The sequence below is a fragment of the Monocercomonoides exilis genome (assembly GCF_001643675.1).
Source record: "Monocercomonoides exilis strain PA203 chromosome Unknown scaffold64-419423, whole genome shotgun sequence".
In the NCBI taxonomy this organism is placed as follows: domain Eukaryota; phylum Preaxostyla; order Oxymonadida; family Polymastigidae; genus Monocercomonoides; species Monocercomonoides exilis.
The window spans coordinates 250,656-271,992 of NW_027150609.1; the positions used below are offsets into that span (position 1 = coordinate 250,656).

General features: G+C 47.1%; 2 protein-coding genes across 2 annotated transcripts; both read left to right on the forward strand.

Moving 5' to 3' along the window:
* The first annotated feature begins 107 nt into the window (after positions 1–107).
* On the forward strand, positions 108–1,140 carry MONOS_12581 (uncharacterized protein). Its single transcript, XM_067865214.1, has 2 exons — positions 108–425; positions 511–1,140. The coding sequence occupies exons 1-2, from the start codon at positions 329–331 to the stop codon at positions 1,002–1,004; spliced, it is 591 nt and encodes a 196-aa protein (XP_067719288.1). The 5' UTR covers positions 108–328; the 3' UTR covers positions 1,005–1,140.
* A 590-nt stretch (positions 1,141–1,730) lies between these two features.
* Positions 1,731–21,190, forward strand: MONOS_12582 (uncharacterized protein; the record flags this gene model as incomplete). Its single annotated transcript, XM_067865215.1, has 11 exons — positions 1,731–1,811; positions 1,868–2,078; positions 2,209–2,465; positions 2,595–2,678; positions 2,965–4,599; positions 5,247–6,011; positions 6,185–6,305; positions 6,505–6,712; positions 6,847–7,399; positions 8,097–8,330; positions 8,389–21,190. 11 exons carry the CDS (start codon positions 1,731–1,733, stop codon positions 20,572–20,574), a joined length of 16,335 nt encoding a protein of 5,444 aa, XP_067719289.1. The 3' UTR covers positions 20,575–21,190.
* Between the last annotated feature and the right edge of the window lie 147 nt (positions 21,191–21,337).

Sequence of the window (21,337 nt, forward strand, 5' to 3'; positions counted from 1 at the left end):
GGAAGAAATTGCAGTTTATGAAACAATGTAAAGTTGACACTTTTCTATTTCTATAAATCAAAAGAAATGAAGAAAAATAATCATTTTCAAAATTTTTATACATCCATAACATGAAAAAAAAAACGATCAATTTCGTTGTTTTTAAGACTTTGAGAAATGAAGGGAATTTTCACAGTTAAAAAAAATCTTAAAACTGTCGTTTTTCAATGAAAAAATTTCTATTTTATACAAACATTAAAATTACTCAAACTTCGCATTTTCTTACTGTTCTACATTACTAAGTTATAATTGACTTACAGATCCAAAATTTGATAAATTTTTGATAACAATGATAATTTCTTTATTATTATTTGCATCAGCATACGTTTTTTGTGAATGTGAAGAGGAAGAAATCTGTGAAGACGATGGATCTGCTCCACTTTCAAGTTCGATTATTGGTTATTTTTTTGACTTTTATTTCGTTAAATTTTTTTCAAAAAATCAATATTTTTAAACGAAATATTTTAAAAGATGCACTATGCTGCGGATTTGGAGGTCCGTTTCTTCCGGGTTTTGGAATTGGTGGAGCTTATGGATCGTATGGAAGCTATGGGGGATATGGAACATATGGAGCAGTAGGCATGCCATTCGGACTTGGGTGTGGCCTTGGGGGATATGGCCTTGGAGGGTTTGGGATCGGTGAAATGGGATATGGAATGGGAGGGTATGGAATGGGAGGATTTGGATTAGGAGGATTAGGCTATGGTCTGGGAGGGCTAGGCTACGGATTGGGAGGATATGGTTTGGGAGGATATGGCCTCGGCGGGTATGGGCTAGGTTGTATGGGATACGGGTTAGGGGGATACGGACTCGGGGGATACGGGTTAGGGGGATATGGACTTGGTGGATTCGGACTTGGAGGATATGGTCTTGGAGGTATTGGTGTGGGAGGTTATTCATCGGGATATTCTACAGGCTATTCAGCTGGAGGCATGATGTCTCCATTTGGATTCGGTATCATTTAATAAAACGAAATATTACAATTCCAATTTTTCCAATACAAATCATTAAACAAATATTTTTTAAAATTTGAATTGAGTATTTTTGAAGTATTTTTATTTGAAATATCTAAAACATTAGAATGACTTTTTGCTTGAAAAAGTTCCACGTCACTATGAAATATGTTGATCTTCTTATCATAAATTGACAGTAAAAGAGAAAAAAAATTTTTTTTTCAGTGGAAAGAATTACCCATTACAAATAATGACATTATCAATTGATAGTGATCGCATTTTTCAATTTTTCACTCAACCTCGACTCCATGGAGTATATAACCAACGCGGAGAGCCAATTAAATTCGAGGGAATTAGTTGTATTGCTGGCAAAAATGATTTTCTTTTTTGTGGCTGTCAGGTTTTAACTATTCGTTTTTTTAGTAATATTTCGAATTATAATTGTTTTATTCACAAAAAAGAATGGATCTATCAAATTCATAAGAAAATATGTTTGCAAATTATTCATTTATAAAAAAAATTTTTTTTGCATGCCAATTTGAATTTTAATAAAAAATAGAAAGGAATTTTATTGGCTCAAGATATTACCGCGCATGATTCTTGCGTGTTGTACATTTGCATCACGCATGAACGAGATTATTTATGTTTGAAAAATTTGAAATAGAACCTTCTTTATTTTCATCACTCGCGAAATTTAAAGTTTCTTTTGCTGATGATAAAGAAACAGGGCACATAAAAATGCTAATTTGGAAAATCAGTCACTTATTGTGCCAGAAGTTTGATCCGATTAAAAAGTATATTTTTGAAAGACCTGGAAATGTATGAATGTTTTTTGTTCAATCGAATTATTATATTGAGACTATTTTTATTTAAAGCCTAAGTTAACTGCAGTGTCGTGTTGTTCAAGTGGACGTCAAGTAGCTTTAGGATTTTCCAACGGTGAAACGTTGGCTGTTCAACTCGGAAATTTTGATATGTATGAAGAGTCCAGCAAAGAAGACAATTCATCAACGAGCAACAAAGGAATGTTGTTATACGGTCCAACAGAAGGTATTCCAAAGTCGCTTATTCCAGAAAGTTGGATTGGTATGAGAATAATTTTATTTTTAAAAAATGAATTAGACAAAAAACTCTTTCAAATTGATTTATAAATGAATTATCAACCATTTATTCTTTTAAATTAATTTTTTTTTTTGAAAAATTGTAAATACAACAGCAGATAAACCTGTGACAACTTCTGGAGAGCAAGGCGATGCCCACAAGCAGAGTTCTGGACCCTCAAAAGCAGTTACATCGCTCTTCTTTGCGGAAGACAAAGATTCCTCGGCTGCTGATACAACAGCATCAGCAGCAGCAAACACTTCACAGTCTTCTTCTTCTGCGCTGCAAACATCATATGCGCTTTTTATTGCTAATGCAGTCTGCGTCAGAGCTGTGCAGACAACCCCCTTTGCTTCCAAAATGAATCAAATAGTATGAATGAAAGATATTTATTGTTGAATTATTTAATATAATTTTATATCAAACATCATTCCGTTTTGGTGCAATGAAATAATCTGTCAAACTTTCTTGAATTGTCTGCTATTTGTGCTTTTCTCTCAGGAAGTTGTTGATTATGTTGGCTTGTCAAATCCAACGAATGGCTGTGGAAATCAGAGCGGGCACTTCTTAACACCAAATAGTCAGGTAAGAATTAATTAATCTATCGCATAATTTTGGATATTCATACACGCTTGTTTATTTTCATGACTTGTGCAAATCAGAAAAAAAAATTTTTTTGAGTTTTTTTGAGTTTTTTGAAAATTTGGATGCTTATGCAATTTGACTTTAAAATTCAACAATTTTTTTAACTTCCTTTTCAAATCATATTTTTGTATTTGTATTATCCACATTTTTTATTGGAATTTTTTCCCCCTATATATGTTTTTCTTTTGCTTTTCTTATCTTATCTTATCTTTTCTTTTCTTGATAGGGCATACGCACCATTCTGTTCTCAAGCAGAGACAGAACATTCATCATCGGAAACACTTTTGCTGTTTTAGACGAAATCACTTCATTCGCCACATACAATTCATATTGCATCACCACCACACAAAAACGCGCTGCTGCCTCTTCTCCTTCTTCCACAGCATGTACACTCACTGTCTTTGACCCAAATCTTCGCTTCATTGCATTCACTGCGCCTGTCTTTCCGAACCCTCCGCCATCCACTCCAACTTCAACCTCAGTTGCCTTTTCTGCCTCTTCGTCTCCTTCTTCTTCTCACACTTCATCGTCAACATCGTCTGCTTCTTCTTCTACCTCTCCATTTCACTCATCTGTGAATATGCACAATTCTTCGATCGAGTCAAAGCTGTTTGGCTCTGTCGTGTCTGTCGTTCCTGTCTTTGAAGGACTGGCAATTTTGACGCACGCTCCTCGTCAGCAGCTGTCATCTCCATCTTCATTTGCTTCTTCACCTTCGGAATCCACTTCGCAATCCACTTCCCCTTCTTCTTCTGCCTCTTCATCTGCACTTGCTGATTTCGAGTGCAGACTGTATTTGATCTTCGAGAAGGACTTTGCGTTGAAGAGGCGGGTGCTGGCAGAGCGCGGGAAGATGGACATTGCAATTGGGATGAACAAGCTGAGGTGCTCAGACGGGCTTCTGTCAGAGACATTTCTGGGCGCAGCTGCGCGGCCAAAGGGCAGCACAGCCACAACAGCAGCACCACAGCCATCGGCACTGTCCTTGAAAGGGCCAGCGTCTTTGGGGCGAGATTTGGAGGCAGCGCTGAGCGGGTCGTCGTCGGCGCTGCATCCGTCGCTGCATTCGTTTGTGCAGGGGCATCTGCACAGCGAGCAAGCAGTGGGTGTGCTGGAGGGGCATGCGTGGGACACAGACGCGGGGGGTGCGGGGGAGGCGTTCGTGCGGTCGATTGGGTGTGTGCAGCCGAGCATTGCGATTGAGCGGCTGCTGACGTGGAGGCGGGTGGATGTGCTGGCAGACTATCTGCTGGCGCTGCACTCGTTCACGGAGAGTGTGGAGCGGGAGAAGGCGAGGGCGAAGGCAGCAGGGGTGAAAGAGGCAGGTGGGGATGGAGTGTGGAGAAGGAGGGAACGGCAGGTGCAGGCAGAGCGGGATCCGCTTTGTGCAGCAATTCCGCTGGAGGAGCTGACAGCGACGAAGGAGCACACAACGCTTCTGATCAACTGCCTGACGAAGATGCAGCAGCAGAAGAGGCTGAACGACTTTTTCGACCGTTCTTTTTCGATCAGTTCATCAAGTTCATCATCATCAAGCTCATCATCATCAAGCTCATCATCATCATTCTCATTCGACATCAACACAGCCATCCGGGTGTGTTTCCAGGCAGGGTTTGAGAGCGAGGCGCTGCGGCTGGCAGACAAAGCAGGGAGGCAGGAGTGGTCGCTGCGGATTATGCTGGAAGGGAACCTCGGGGAGGAAGAGATCAGGGAGCTGTGGAGGCGAGAAATGGAGAAGGAGAAGAAGGAGAAGAGGGAAAAGGAGAAAGGAGGATGGGGGAGTGGAGTGTCTTCGCTTTCTGCCTCTTCATCATCATCATCATCGTTGGGGAAGATGGGCAGCTCATCGAGCTATGGGGGTGTGAGTGGCGGGTGTGAGTCAGAAGTGCCAGCAGCATCGCTTGTGCCGCTGCTGGCGCTTGGGAGGATCCGGTCGCTGAGAGACAGCGGGCAGCGGGAGATGCTTGTGCTGAAGTATGGGAAGCAGCTGCTGAGCAAAGAGAGGGAGAAGACGACAGAGCTGCTGATTGAGATGTGCACAACAGGGCTGGGGAATAGAAAAGAGGCAGGAAAAGGAGCAGGGGTTGGGAGCAGCAAGAGAGGAGAAGAAGCGACTGGGAGCAAAATGGAAAAAGATGGGAATGTTGGAGCATCTCCTTCACCGTCTCCTTCCCCTTCTCCATCTCCTTCCCCTTCTCCATCACCTTCTCCTTCACCATCATTGTCGCCTTCATTGTCATCGGGAGGGATGCTGATTGGTGAGGCAGGGCAGGCGGGGGAGAGCAGAAGGCGGAGGGGAGTGACGGCTGTGGAGAATGTGATCCATCTTTTTGTGGATCAGCCGGCGATGCTGATCACATTCCAGCTGGAGTGCCAGCGGCAGAACCCGAACCAATCGAAGCAGTTTTATCACCAGCTGATTGAGACGCTGCTGCGAAGTCCGGTTTGTTTCTGCTTTGTATATTTTATTTTATTTTATTTTGTTTAATTTTTTGTTTGGGGAAAAAGGATCTGAGTGGGGTGCATTTGGAGAACAACCCGCACATCGAGCGTGTCCGGAGGTCGTCGTGTGTGTTTGAGAAGTGCAGTTTGGAGGAGCTGCGCTCGGAGGTTGTGCGGCAGAGGCGGGAGATTGTTCGGCAGCTGATAGTGTCGTTCTGGCGGGAGATGGAGATGGGGGTGGTGCTGGAGGTGTGCAAAGACAACCAGTTTGAGGGCGGGGTGATGGCGGTGTATGAGAAGGCGCACATGTACTCGGAGATGGTGGAGTATCAGATGGAGGGCGGGCGGAGCAAGGAGGCGATGCGGAGGGAGCGGCAGGTGCGGAGGCGGAAGATGGCCGAAGAGGAGAAGGAGGCAGCGCTGGCGAGGGAGAAGAGCAAGCAAGGCAAGAAGAGCACAGACGATGGTGGAGAAAGGGGTGAGAAAGAGGAGGACGAAGAAGAGGAAGAAGAAGAAAAAGAATATGATGATGATTCAGATGATTTCTCTGATGAAAGTGAAAGTGAAAGTGAATATGAAGAAGAGGAGGAGGAAGATGAAGAAGAGGAAGAGGAAGAGGAGGAAGAACGCAAAAATGGAGATGAAATGAATAAAGATGAGCAGAATGGGGTGGTTGGGGAAGGGAAGGAGGACGGAGAAGGAAAGAAAGGAGGAAAAGAAAAGAAAAAAAAGAAAGCCTGGAGGGAAGAATGGGAAGGGATGAGACAAGCAGAAGAGCAGAGATACATTGCGATGGTTCAGACATGCGAAGAGCATGGGATTCCGAAAGAAGTGTGTGGGAGGGGAGAGAGTGGGAGAGGGAAAGGATGCGAAAGGAGAATGTTTTGATTGAAATGAAATGTAATTTGCGTTTTCTTTTCTTTTCTTTTCTTTTATTTGTTTTTGTGGATTGGTTAATTGTTATATTTTTTGATTAAAAACTTATATTGGAAAAAACATTTCAGGGAATGTTTTCAGACATCAACTTGTGGGGAAAGTGCCTGAAGTTTCTGTGCAGCCTTCGAGCAAAGAAAGGAGAATGCGACCGAGAGCTGAGGGACAAATACATCAAGATCCTTCTGGAGAGTATGACTTTTGTGCTTGGGGAGTGAGTGAGAGGTGAAAAGATGAAGAATTATTTTTCATTTTTATTTTCGTTTTCAGTTGTTGAAGTTGAATGTCTGATACGAATTTTTAACTCTGTTGAAATCATTTATTTATTGAATGATATGGGTTTTCTATTTTTCTATTTTTTCGATGCAATGCTTGGGCGATGCTGTGTCAGAGATGAGGCAGATACCAGAGCTGCCTGCACTGCCCACGATTGAGGTGCTGGCGCAGAAGAAAGAGATGAGGCTGGGGATTGTGAAGGAGTTTGTTGGGAAATGCCGGGAAGAGCAGAGGGAGCAGATCAGAAGAGAAATGGGGCAGTGCTACGAGCTGATGGAGTCGATCCGGATGAGGAACAGGAAGACGCGGGAGCTGCAGAATGTGTATGCAGATTATGCGTTTATTTCTCCATTATATTCGATGTTTTTATCTTTCTTTCTTTCATTCTTTCAATTTTTGAAACAATGTGGATGCGAATGGGGATGACGTGATGATGATGATGATGTGTGGGGAGCAGCACACAAGTGTTTGGGAGCGGGGTCTGCACGCGGTGCGGAGGTGGGCTGGATGTGCCGTGTGTGATGTTTATGTGTGGGCATGCCTTCCACAAGCGGTGCTTGATGGACGAGTCTGTGTGCAACGAGTGTGCAGCGAGCGAGCGGGACATCCGCCAGCGGCTGGGGGCGATCAGGCAGCGAGTGGTGGGGAACGAGGATATGCCTCAACATCAGCCAGCACCATCTTCATCATCATCATCTTCTTCTTCTTCAGCGGCTGCGGCAGCAGCATCGATGCTGACAACTTCTTCGGGTGCTGGGCTGGCAATGGGATTGCCATCAGGTGGTGGGCAGGGGTTGAATGGGCGAGCGTCTTATCTTCAGGCATTGCCAGGTGGAGGATTGGCAGTGGAGACGGGGCTGCCGTTGGGAGGCGGAGCGGGTGGGATGGGGAAAGAGGGCAGGGCAGGGAGAAGCAGCGGGGCGAGAGACTTTGAGACGTTCATGGCAGAGGCATCGAGCGGCGGGCTGGATGTGATTGTGGATTATTTTGGAAAGGGGCTGCTGAATCGGGTGTGGTTTTTGGTTATTATTTTCTTTCTTTTTCTTTTTTTTATTTCTTTTGTGCGAGAGGAAAGAGTTTGTTTGAAAAGTGTGTGAGAGAGATGGGAAAGGATTTGATTTTATCTTTGTTTTGTTTTGCTTTGTTTTGTTTTGATTTGATTTGATTTTTTCTTTTTTGGAAATTAATTTGTTCAATTTTCAATTTTTGTCTTTTTGCATGTGAAAAACGAAATGTGGACTGAATGTGGGGCAGGTGTTGTATCTTTCAGATGAGCAGGAAGCAGCCGACAGGCAAGTGGTGGAGGCTTCGTTTGTGCAGACTTGAGCTCATGGAGCGTGAGGAGGTGTGAGCGCTCTTATGATGATGATGAAGCTGTTTCATGAATTTGCCTTGGTTGAATGGTGCAGATTTGCAATCAATGATTGGTTTTGGGCAATCTAGCATTGAAGCATTGGGTATGTGAAGTTGGGAAAGAGTGGAAGGTTGGCATGGGAGCATGACTTTGGAGTGGGATGGAGTGGAGTGCAGGAAAGAATGCAAAAGGATTCGTTTTGTGATTGCTGAGCAATGAGCTGGGACAGCAGCGATTGAGGCAAGGGAATGAAGTTTCGTCCATTCCTTATTTTCTTTATTTTCTTTTTAATTCTTTTATTTATTTATTGTTTCGTTTTTCAATTTTGACTTTATAATTTTATATTTTGCAAGAATCATCCCCTTGGACATTTGAGGAGTGTTTTTTGTTTGAAGGCAGAGAAGGAGAAAATAAAAGGGAAGAAAAGAAGTTGCAAAGCCAATCGAAAACACATTCAAAAGCTCACAGCTGATGTTATTTCCAGTGGAACATCCAAAAAACGAATTCTGATCTGTATTTATTTTGTGTTTGTGCTGCTGGGCTTTTCTTATTGCGGTGAGATGCCTTGGCAAAATGAAGGAGGAAAGGTATTATTTGTGAGGGTGATGTGAGACGATTAAGGGTGAAATGAAATGTGTGATAAAGGTTGTGATCGAGAACAAAAGTTCAAAAATGGAGCTGCTCTTTCTATTTCTGCTTGGATTCACCTCGTTGCTCTGTCTGAGTGAGGGTGCGTTTCAGTGTGATCCACTCCTGGGGTGTCAATGGACTCGGCTGGAGCTGATGTTTGGTGTGAAGAACTCGAGTGTGAAGGCAGAGGGATTTGCTCAGACAGGAAGGAGGCAGGAGTGCCTGTGGAGGATTTGGCAGAACTCGCGTGTCCTTGTTGGAGATAGCACCATCAGTGCAGCAGCGGACATTGCAGCAGTGTTTGAAGTGAAATCGAGCGATATTATGTTGAAGAACATTTCATTATTTTCAGCTCAAGAAAGTCAGCCTTTTCCTGAGCTGATTTCGAGTTTGCCCTTCGATGATGGAATTGGCAGATACGGGGTGCTTGAGGCATCACTTTCGAGGATTGAAGAGATGGTATTGGAGTCAGGACCGCTCTTCTCTTCGCCTGCATTTCGTTCAGTTGGGATCAGGGAATGTGTGTTCAGGAACATGAGTGTGGCAGCAGGGAAAGGGATCGGGTGCGAGGGGTCAGGGAGGGAAGACATTTCCATTGGAAGCAGCGACTTCAGGAGTGTGTGTGATGTGTTCACGGGCGGGATTGTTGATGGGATGCATGGGCAGTCACTCAGCTTGTGGAACAACACCCACTTTGGTTGCACACGCTCGCTGGAGAACGGAACACGGAGGATATTGGCAGTTGACACAACTATTCGATCAGAGCGTTTTGAAAATCAAAAAACAGAGTCAACATCAACTAGCACATGGACAACCACAGATTCGGGGAGTTGTGTATTTTTAAGGCACAACAGCAGTGCCAGTTTGAGTGTTTCTGGGAGCATCTTCCAGAACTGCACTTGTGGATACTGTGGAGGTGCAATCATGTGCCAGAACATAAGTTCGGTCGTGATTACAAATTCGTCGTTCAATGTCTGTCGAGCAGAATTTCTGGGACATGGAGGGGCATTGTTCATGAACAGCATTGGTGGCTGCTATTTCTTTTCTTCCATTTCGTTTAATTCATGCAAAACAAATCTATTTGGTGGATGCGCACTTTTCTACACTGTTCCGGTTCCATCGTTGTCGAATTGCATCACAGACGAACAGAATGGAGAAATGAGTGAAAAGTTTCAATTCAGCGATCTTTCTTGCCGCAATTGCTCATCCAAGAACACAGGTGCTTTTTCCATGTTAAACGAGATTTCTTCATTTTTTGGGATGCGAAACTGCCTGTTTGAAGGATGCTCTATTTTGGGAGAGGATACTGGAGGGGCATTGTCGATCACTTCGAACGGACTGACAAAAGATAATCCGCAGCTGTTTTTCTTCTGCCTTTTCTTCAACAACACAGCAACTCGGGCAGGATTCGGCCACGATGTGTGTTTGAATGATGAGGGAAGTCGGATGAAGACGATATCTCCGTTTGTGGAGTCGTTGACACTGACGAAGGGAGGCAAGCAGCTTGCACACTGCAACAGCACATGCCATGCGAACAGTGAGTGGCTTCGGTATGGGTTTGCAAAGAGAATTGTTGCAGGAGAAGAGGGGATGGACAGGGAAGAGTGCGGGTGGAGTGATGGGGCAGGATGCAGGACAGTGAAATATGCAGTGGAAAGTGAGTTGAGCATGGAAGGGTGCGTAGTGAATGTGAGGGGTGGAGAGCACACAGAATTCACGCAAGATGGGATTGCTGCAGGAGTGAAAACAGTGAGGATCAGAGGGAGTGAGGAAGGCGGAGGAGGCACTCGATTTGTTGTGGTGCAGGTGGGAAGTGGGCATGCCCTGTTCTCGGTTTCGTCAGGGAAGCTGAGTGTTGAGAGTGTGAGTGTTGAATACGATTCAGATGTGGGATCGATTGTTGGGAGAGTAACAGAGGGGGAGGGGATGCTGTCACTTGTGAGGGTGCAGATCAACTCTTCAACATCGACAGTGTCCCATCCGTTTGGAGTGTCATTGTTCCAGGTTGAGAAAGGAAGTTTGTATGTGGAGGGATGTCAGCTGAGCTCGTTGTGTGTGTCTGATGTTCCGCTTGTGCGTTTGTCTGCTTTGTCTGCGTTCAGGAATGCGAACGCCACATACCAGTCGATTACGCGTGTGAGAGGGAGTGGGTGTGTGATGGAAAGAGAGGTGGGTGAGGGAGACGAGGTGGAGATGGATAATGTGACACTGAGTCAGTGCATGTGCCTGGACGGGGATGGTGGGGCGATTGCACTCACACTGAGATCGACAGGGAAAGTGAGGGTTGGGGTGAGCGAGGGCGTGATATTCAGCAGTTGCACTGTTCCAGCTGATGGAACGAAAAAGGGGAAAGGGGGAGGAGTGTATCTGAGGTTGGTTGGGGGTGGATGTGGATTTGTGCTGGATCGAGTGAGTTTTTCCGAGTGTGGAGCATGGAAAGGGAGGAATGTGTTTGTGAAGGCGGACAATCTGTCTGGAGTGATCACAGGATCAAGTGTGAGGTTTGAAGTGACAGGGACGGAAGACGAGGATTTGATGGGGTTTGAGGAGGGGTGTGGAGCAGAAGCAGTTCCTCTGAAAGCGTATTTGGCAGGATTTGGAGGGAGCGGGTATGTTGGGGGAGCAGGGGAGCTTGACTTCAGCGGGTGTGGAACAGCAGCATATCCGTGCGAGACGATCAGGCGAGCTGTGAGTGTGCTGTTTGAGGGGAAGAAGCGGAAGGTGATTCTGAATGAGGGGTTCAGATGGAGGGAGGCGGTGGGGATGGAGGAGCAGGAGTGGGATGTGAAGTGTGTTGCAGAGGATACGAACATTGTGGTTGCTCCAGTGGGGAGCTTGGCTGAAGAGGCGGTTGTTGTTGTGTCGAGTGCGAAAGCGAGCTTCACCAACATCCGTTTTTCGTTTGGGAGCTCAGGGAGTGGGCACTTCAAGAGGTGGATTCTGTGCAAGGGCGGGGAAGCGAGCATGTCGTATTGCAGAATTGGGCTGGCTTCGAGCACAGGCAAGCTGGAGAACTCGTTTGCAGATGTGACAGGAGGCTCTTTGATGCTGTTCCACCTGAGTGTCGATGGGGTGTTGGTTGACTCGTATTCTGTGATCAGAGGGTTGAAGGGAGCGAGTGGTGGAAGTGTTGAGCTGGATGGGTGTGTTTTCACCGGAGTGGAGCTGAGCAGCGGGAGCATTGTGGAGACAGGGGGAGAGAGGAATGTGAATGTGAGTGGATGCACGTTTGAGGGGATCAGTCGAGGGTGTGGAAGTGGAGGAGGTGTGAGTGTGAGAAATGGGGATGATGAGGATGATAATGAGGAAGAGGCAGGAGGAGTGGTGGTTGTGGAAGGGTGCACTTTTGAGAGATGCTCAGTCAGCGAAGAAGGCAAAGGGGGTGGAGGACTGAGTGTGAGCATGGGGGTGCAAGGAGCATCAGGGATGGCGAAGATATTGAAGTGCACATTCAGGCAGTGCAGTGCACAGAGTGGGTCTTTTGTGGGATATGGAGGAGGGATGCTGATAGAGCTGACGGATGCTGATGCATCGTTTGTGGTATCTTCTCCGACATTTCCGGCAGATGGAGCGAACAGTGCGAGATACGGGCGGGATGTGTTTGTGGTGTCTCCGAACCTGTCGCGAAGTGTTTGTGGGGAGACGATGCTGTTTGCATTGGCAGTGCCGCTGCAAGATACAGATTCGATGATGGGATACGAGGGGGAGGACAAGAGAAATGCGATTCCGCTTGTGTATGTGGTGAATCCGGTGGGAAGCACGATCGTTGTCTCTTCGGCGGAAGGGGTGGATGTGAGCTGCTGTGGATTTGAGGAGTATCCGTGCCACACGCTGAAGCATTCGTTCTGGAGGCAGCAGGGCAAGAAAAAGAGCATTCTGATCAGCGAGGGATTCGAGCTGAACGAGAGGGTTGAACTGTCGGATGGGCAGGGATATGTGATGAGCGGGGCTTCTGAGAAAAGCGGAGTGCATGTGAATGGAGGAGAGGATGGGGAAGGGGGAGTAATCAGGATGAAGGGGAGCAGCGCATTTGCGGCAGTGATGAAGCTGATGTGTTTTGCACTCCCAGGATCTTTGGGGAGGCATGCCTTTCTGATTTCGCAGGAAGGGTTGGGGGAGATGGGAATTGAGCAATGCGATTTTGTCTCAGAGTCTGCTGAATCAGTTCATTCGTTCACCATTGTGAGGTGTGTTTCAGGAACTGTGGTGCTGAAGACAGTGCATATGAGCGGTGTGCATTTTGGGGATGGGCATTTTGTGGAAGCATGTGGAGATTGTGTGGTGCGGATGGAATCGTGCGTTGTGGCCGATGTGCGGACAGCGTCTGTGAGAGGGGTTGTTTGTGTCCAGTCGGAGCAAGCATCGCTGCTTGTGAAGGATTCGTGGTTCAGGTGTTCTTCTGAGGGGGAAGAGAGCTTCAATGTGCTGTATTGTTCAGGGATGAAGGAAGTTGTGATTGAAGGGAGCGAGTTTGAAGGGAGCAGGTGCAGAGATGGGAATGGATCGGCGATATTGTGCAGGATCAATTCAGGAGGAGCGATGAAGATGGAAGGAGGGGGATTGAAGAGCGGAAAGAGTGTTGGAGGCAGTGGAGGAGGGATGCATGTGTGTGTGGAGAGGGGAGGGAAGCTGGAGATCGGAAATGGTACTGGGGCTGTGCCCACGCTGTTTGAGAACTGTGAAGCGTTGAAGGAGAGGGTGGAGGGAGGATATGGGGGAGGGGTGTGTCTTCGGCTGATTGAAGATGATGCAATGTTTGGGATGAAGAATGTGGGCTTCTCCAGCTGCAGGGCGGATGCTGGGGGGAATTGGGTGTTTGTGGAAGGGAAGAGGCTGAAATCGATTGTGAAGGAGGAGACAATTGGATTTGAGTTTGAGAAAGAGGAAGGAAAGGCAGGTGTGGGGGATGTTGAAGGGGGTGATTTGGCTGGGGCATCTGTGTGCATTCCGCTTGCGATATTCTTCCGGAGTGTGCCGAGTGTGGGGCATGTGAGCATGGGAGGGCTGGATTACACGATATGTGGGTATTCTGATTTCCGCTGTTCGACGATTCCGTATGCTGGATCGTTGTTGTTTGGCAGCAGCGAGAGAACTGGAACACTGAAGCTGGAGCCAGTGTATGTGCTTGAGGAGGAGATGCAGCTGAGCAAGGAGTCGCTGCGCATCAGTGGAGAGGTGCCGAAAGCAGAGATCGAAGTGAAAGGCTATGTGAGCAACACGCAGCAAGGACTTGTGGAAACAAGGACAGAGATCTCATTTGAGGACTTGGCGTTTGGGCTGCCTTCAATGCTGATTGGGTCAGTGACAACCAGCCTGTTCATGTGCAGCAGCAGTGTTCTGAAGGTGGAAGAATGCAGTTTTGGGAGTGAAAGCGAGAGTGTGGAGTATTCGGTTGTGTTTGTGAAAGGAGGACGAGTGGAGATGTTTGGGTGTTTGATTCGGGAGTGTGTGTTTGTGGGGGCAGGGGTTGTTGAGTTTGGGGAGGGGGTGTGTGAAGGGGAGATGAAAGGGGTTGAGATGGAGGGAGTCAGGAGAGAAGATGCAGGAAGTCTGGTGAAGGTGAGGAAAGGTGGGGATATGGAGGTGGAGAGCTGTGTGGTGGGTGATTGTGCAGAAGGGGAGGGGAACGTGGTTGGCTTTGAAGAAGGCGCGAGCATTCGGATGCGCAACAGCACATTTGGGAGGATGAAGCGGAAAGCTGGGGATGGCGGGGTTGTGGATGGGGTGGTTGGAGAAGGCGAAGAAGCGAAGGTGGAGAACTGCACATTTGAATACAACGGGTGTGATGCAAGCAGCTCGAAGGGAGGAAGTGTGATTGTGAGGGTTTGTGCGAGGGGGAGGTTTGTGTTTGAGCGGAATGTGGTGAACCGGAGCACAGTTCCTTCGGGGAGTGGACTTGGGGGTGGGGTGCATCTGACGCTGGGGGATGTTGATGTGGAGTATTCGATGAAGGAGGATGTGTTTGAGGAGAACGGAGCGTTTCGAGGAAAGGATGTGTATATGGTGTGTCCTCAGCCGCGGCTGGTGATTGTGCCTATCCTGTGGAACGGGTCGGCCACGAGCAAAACAGAGGAAGAGCAGCTGTGGGTGCGGGAGCTGGAGTTTGGGGAGAGCGAGGGGCACACGATGATGGAGTATCTGTTCCCGAGCCAGACCGCGTTTGTGTTTGTGAAAGGGAGCGGGAGTGCAGCGGAGTCGTGTGGGTATCGGGAGCTTCCGTGTGCAACAGTTGACAACGGGCTGGCGAGGATGGGAGAAAGGCAAACGAGCATCAGACTGCTTGGAGAGACAGCGGTTGAAGGAGTGATTGAGCGGGGAGGAGAGTCGTTGACTGTTGAAGGGAACGAAGAAGAGCAGCGTTTGGTTGTTGGGGGAGATGCGAAGTTTGTGATGAAAGAAGGGACGATGCTGACGCAGCTGACACTGTCTTCACTGTGTGTTGTTTTGCCGATGAACAACGAGGGAAGCAGCGAGGAGGATTGTGTGGTGAGTGGAGCAGTTGGGCAGTGCAATGCTGTGAGATGCCGATTTGTGAATGGAAAAGAGAATGGTGTTGGGTGCGGGAAATGGGTTGTGAAGGGGCTGGGGAGCAGGGTGAGGATTGAGGAGAGCCAGTTTGAGGAGATAAGTTTTGTGGGAGGAGGAGGGATTGTGGAGATGGTGGAGGGAGAAGCAGTGTTGAGGAAAGTGAAGATTGAGGGAGTGTCAGCAGAAGGGAGCATTGTGGTGGTGGATGGTGTTGGAGCGAGTTGTCGGTTTGAAGGGTGTGAAGTGTGCGGGGTTGATTGCCGTGGGGAAGGAAGCGTTCATGTGGAGGGAGGAGGGTCGATTGTGATTGGGAATGGAACGAAAGTTGGGTCATGTGTTTTGAGGGAAGGGAATGGCGGGGCAGTCCATGGAAAAATGGGGGAGGCAGGGATGGTGACAGTTGCGAATGCAACAGTGGAAGGGTGCAAAGTGAATGCAGCAAGCAGGCTTGGTGGGGGAATCTTTGTGGAGGTGGAAGGAGAGAGGGAAGGGGGAGTGTTGTTTTCGGAGGTGGCGTTTGGAGGAAATGAGGCGTTTGAAGGGAGAGACATCTATTTTGTGTGTTTCGATCTGAACGAGAGTGTGAGGGCAGCCCGCTTCAACGTGAGTGTATTTGACGAGAATGGCGAGGTGGTGGTTGAGATGGAAGGGAGAGACAGGAAGAATTTTGGAGAGAGTGTGGATCTTTTGCTGTTTCTTGTGGAGTACTGTTCAGCAAGTGTGGTTGTGGGAGCACAGGGGGTGGATGTTGTTGGGTGTGGGACGAGCAGGCATCCGTGTGGCACGATGGGGATGGGGTTGCAGCATCTGGACGAGTCTCACTCGCGAAGGCTGGTGATTGCTGACAAGGTGGAGGTTGACGAGTGCTTCTCGTTGAGAAATGAGATGTGGATTGGAGGAAGAGGAGAAGGCGGAGGAGAGAATGAGAAGGGAGTTGAGATGGTGTTTGTGCCAAATGGGAGGGCAGATGGAATGGGCGCAAAGGGAGTGCTGGATATGAATGGCAACATCACTTTTTCGTTGATTGGTTTTGCGGTTTCTGCATTGTTGAGCGTGGAGCAGGAGGCACTGATGTATTTGCAGTCTGGTTGTGTGCGATATGAGAAGTGTGTGTTTTGTGAAGCTGAATCAGTAGATTCGTGTTTGGTGAAGTCTGTGGGGAAAGAAGTGCATCTGAGCGAGTGCAACATGAGCACGATGAGTGTTTTGTGTGCAGCGCTGCAGCTGCACTCTTCTGTGTCGATGCAGTCGTGCTACATCACGAATGTGAAAGCAGGAACGAGCAAGAAGGGAGGAGCGGTATTTGTTGAGAGAAAGAGCGAAGAAGGATTTGTGATTGTGAACTCGTCGAACATTGTTGGGTGTGAATGTTCGTTGAGTGAAGGTTCTGGTGGGTTTGCGTTCATCGACTGCTCGAGTGATGAGACGAGCGAGCCATTTCGGTTTATTTCGCTGAAATTTGGGAGGAACAATGCTCGCACAGGAAGAAACATGTTTTTGGTGGGGAGCGACTTGAACAGCTCAGTGAAGGAGTCGACATTTGACTGTGAGGTTTTTGATGAAGCAGATGAGGAAGTGGAAGACGATGGAAACATGTTTGTGGGAAGGGACAAGGTGTTCTCGGGGGTTGATCTTCTGTGCTTTTTGGAGGATTTCAAATGCGATATGGTTCATGTGAGTGCTGATGGCTATGATGTGAAGAGGTGTGGAAGAGCAGTGGAGCCGTGCAGAACGTTTTGGGAAGGGATGAATCACATTCTTGGGTCAGGCGAGCAGCATACATTGGTTGTGGGGCAGAGTGCGCATGTGAGCGATGAGTATGTGCTGTCGCACTTTTCGATCTGTTCTGGGGATGATGAAGCTGAGGGAGTGAGAAGTGAACTTGTTTTTGAGAGGAAGAGTGGAGCAACAAGAGATTCTTTTCTGTGTGCTTGTGATGAGCTGAACTGCACGAACATATGCTTCAGGGCAACCGCTCTGATTGATGGCACGGCCAGAGTGGTTGTGGAGATTGAAGAAGGGAATGTTTCGCTCGAGAACTGTGAATGGAAAGGGAGCGAAGAAAATGGAAGTGCTGCTGGATGTTCGTTTGTTCGATCTGTGAATGGATCGCTGTTTGTGCACAAACTGATCATTGCCTCGTCAAGACTTGGGGCGAGTGTGTTTGTGGTTGATGATATTTCGCAGTGTGTGTTTTTAGAGCTGAGAGTGTCGCTGATCGATGAATCCATCGACTCGTTGATCAGTGTCAGTGAAAGTGAAATTCAGACTTCCTGTGGAAGCAACGGGATGAGCAAAAAGGAAGGAAGTGTGCTGGTGGAGAAGAGCCAGTTCCTGTCTGTTCACAAGTCAGACGATTGCTCGAGTGTCATCAGCACAAGTGCTGACCTTTCTGTTTGTGTTTGTGTGAATAGCTCGACGTTCACAGAGTGTCGGGCGAGTGCGTCTGGCAGGGGAGGTGCGATGCGAATATTGATGGGAGCAGGGTCGCAGATGCAGATCCTGAACAGCGAGATGATGCGGTGCTGCAGCAGCTTGGAGGAAGGGAAGGGCGGAGGGGTGTATTTGGCGAGCAAGGAGACAGGGGATCTGCAGTTTTTGTTTGGGAACATGAGCTTCATGGGGAATGAAGCAGCTGTTGGGTGCGATGTGTTTGTGAGCTGCTTCAGCATTCAGTCGCAGATCAATGAGAGCCAGTTTGTGTTTGATCTGGAGCGTGTGACGAGCAGGGAGAAGAGCATGTTTGGGGTTGATGTGACAGAGCACAAAGCATTCACGAATCTGATGGACTTCATCAGCGTGTATCAGTCAGACACGATTGTTGTGTCCTCGCTGGAGAGCAGGGGAGGGAGGAACGAGAGACAGTGTGGAGCGCCGGAGCAGCCGTGCAAGACGGTTGAGTATGGGTTGGGGCATCTGACGAACCGTTTTGTGAGCCAGATGTTTGTTGATGGGGAGACAGCAATCAACAGCGAGGTTGAGGTGCGGCAGATGAGCCTGTCATCGCGATGGATGGAGAGCTCTGTTGTGCATGTTCTGGCTGCTGCTGGAATGTTTTCGGATCAGATTGTTTCCACATGCATGCAGGTGTCGGTCAGCAATCTGGACTTTGTGTTTGAGGGATGGCAGGAGGGGAGTCAGCCAGCATTCCTGAGGGTTGTGAATGGAACAGCGAAAATGCAGAGCTGTTTGTTTTGTGGTTCTGGGGAAGGAGAAGATGGGGATGAAATCGAGCTTGAATCTCTGTTTGTTCTTGTTGGAGGGAATATTTCAGTGGAAAGGTGCAGCATTACGAAAATAAGTTTTGGGTGGAATATCATTGAGATCGGAGCGAATGTGGCGACTATTTCATCGAGCTCGATCAGCGAGGTGAAGTGCAGAGGAGTTGTGATGGAGGAAGCGAGTGGAGATGTGACATTTGAGAGGGTGAAGGTGTTCAATGTGACAGCGAGCTCGCCACAAGGGTTGATATCGTTTGTGAGCACAGATTCTCCATTGATTTTTGAAAACTGCACATTTGAGATGGACCAGCTGTCGAGCTCAGACAGACTGATTTCGTTCAAGGATTGCAGCAGAGTTTTGGTGGAATCGTGTGTAATGAGGGGGTGCAATGGGGAATGTGCTCGGTTGGGGGTGGAAAACAACGAGGAAGAAAGCATGTGCAAGTGGAATGGATCGCTGGTGGAGTGCAAGGAGAGTGTGGTGGAGTGCCGAGGCACAGTGATAGCAGACGCGCCAGAGGGAGGAATGGGTGTTGTGGGAGGGAGAGTGACGATTGAGAAAGGGGAGTTTTCAAGCAACGACCCGAAGGTGGAAGGCTATCCATCGATGAGGCGGAACATTCGATGTGCAGGATTAGGGTTGGTGAGGATTTTGAATGTGAGAGGAGGAGATGGGCTGATGCCAAACACTTCGCTGTGGATTGTGAATGAAGGGTGCACACTGGAAGGGATTGTGCTGGAGAGGGCTTCGGCGTTTTTCATTCCTCGGCTGGAATCCGTTGCAATGGAAGTTCAGGGGGAGGAGGCTGAGATCAGGTTTGCTGGGGCGCTGTTGCTTCCGTGTGATCTGGCATTCCGAGTTGTGTCAGAAATGAACAATGTCAGCTCAATTGAGACTTATAGCTTTGCAGAGGAAGATTTTGTTTCTGAGGAGGAAGTTCATGGAAAGATAAGCTCGTCTTTGATAAGCTCAGCTCCAGCAGAAGCAGAAGTGGTGGTGTGTGTATTGTTTGGCAATCTTGATACTCCATCTGCCACTGATTCTTACATTCTGAAGAACAGAAGCGATCCCAAGGCAACTGAAGATGAAAGAATTGTTGAAGGAGGAAAAAAGGAAAGATCAATATGGCCAATAATCGTAATTGTGCTTGTTGTGATTTTGCTGATAGTTCTTATCGTTGCAGTAGCATTTATTATTCGATGGAGGAAGCAAAAGAGAAGAACAGAAGAATTGGAAGTGATTGTCGAAGACACGGTAAAGAAGGATCCTAAAGCATTCGAGATGGTGACGATGGAAATGTCTCCCGAAGAGCAATGGAGGAGAGCAGAGAGGGAGACAGAGAAGAAGAATGAGGAAAGGATAAAGAAGAGGGTGTACGAGAAAAGCTTGGGACACTCCGAGTCATCAGAGCATCTTCTCTCCGAGAGTGGATCAACAGAATACATCCTTGGAAGAGATTCAGACAAAATTCCAGAATGGATGCTGGAAAAGGTTGAAGAAGAGGAAATTAGAAAGCAGACTCCATCACCATCCATTTCATCCACCTCAACCACAGACACTTCAGACACAGAATCCACATTTGTTCATGGAGAGGATCTATGCCCAACCACCTCATCAATGTCGAATCTTGTCGATGCAATTGCCTGTTCATCACCTCACGAGAAGCTGATTGTGGATTTGAGAGATTCTTTATTCATGTTGCTTCATGGGAGGAACGAGAAGAAGGAGATGGCGATTGGTACACTTCAACAGAGGGAGCAGACAGCTTCCCAAATCCTGTTCTGGGTGGCGAATGGAGCTCTCCATTCATTTGATGAATGTGAGGTTCCACTTCAGTCGCTGACGAATCTGAGTCCTCACATTGTGTTGTTCTCTGAACACATGGTCATTTGTGTTGCAATGCATTCTGACTGCTCTTCTTCAGATTCAGATTCATCCTCGATATCTTCATCAACAGTTGTGACATCAACCAGTGATGATGGTGATGAAAGATATTCTCTACCCTCATCAGCTTTTGAGGATGAGGATGATTTCAAAAAAGAGTGTCTGAGGTGGAAGGCACCTGAATTGCTGAATGGAGAAAAGAAGCATGCGACGAAGAAGACAGTTGCGTTCTCGATTGGGATGATGCTGTGGGAGTGTCTGACACTGGACATTCCGTTTGGAGAGTATGAGGAAGAGGTGGCAGGGAAGAAGATATGTCAAAGGGAGCGGCCGGAATTGACGAAGATTGAGGAATCGGAACTGGCACGTTTGGTGGATTTGTGCTGGTCTGCAGATCGCGAGAATAGGATGAGTCTGACATGCGTGAAGAGAGAGTTCCTTGGGTGCATGCCGAATGGTTGCTTGATGATGACGATGTCGGATGCGATAAGCTACGACGAAGACAGCAACGATGGAGGAAGTGGAGGGAGAAGCAGCATCAGCAGCACAGATTTGTCATTCCGTTGAACGAATGGGTGAAGCAAAAGGAGATTGACCAAACAAAAAATGAGAATGAATTTGAACAATGAAAAATGAACAATTCTTGAACAACAAAAGAAGAGAACACAGAAAAAAAGGAATTAAAAGATGAAATCAGCGAGATTACGAAAGCATTGCTTCATTTCTTGGCAACTTATTCTTACGAATATATTTGTGGCAAATCAAAATAAAAGCCTTTGAAAAGTCGCTGAACAAGTGGCAGGCTCGTCTTTTGTTGCTCGAAAATGGAAATGTCTGTGTGAAAACTGGTGGTTGTTGAGAAAAAATGTGTGCCTGAATTAAAAAGGTGATTGGCAGCTGAAGAAAAAGTTAAGCAGAAGGTGACAAAGAAAAAATGGAATTTCTCTCAAATAATGGTGAAATGAAGGTTTGTTGAGAATGAAATAATGATGTTCTTGAAGGAAAGACGCACAAATGTTATTGATGTTTTTGTGTTTATAAAATCAGATATGCTTATTTTTAATGTGAAAACGGCTGAATCTTATTTGGTGGAATGATGGTTTTGTTGTTTGTTCATCTGCCACCAAACCGTTTTCGTTTAATTTCAATTTCTGAAAATGAACATAAGCTTTGAAAATTGATCATGGCTTGGAACATGTGCTCTTTTGTTTTTAAATTGAGTGTGTTGTTTTTCCTTAATGACAAAAAATAATGGAACAGTCAAAATTAAGTTAACAGGTTTAATTGAACATGTGAAAAAAGAAAAAAAAGCAAAAGTATTTATGAGAAT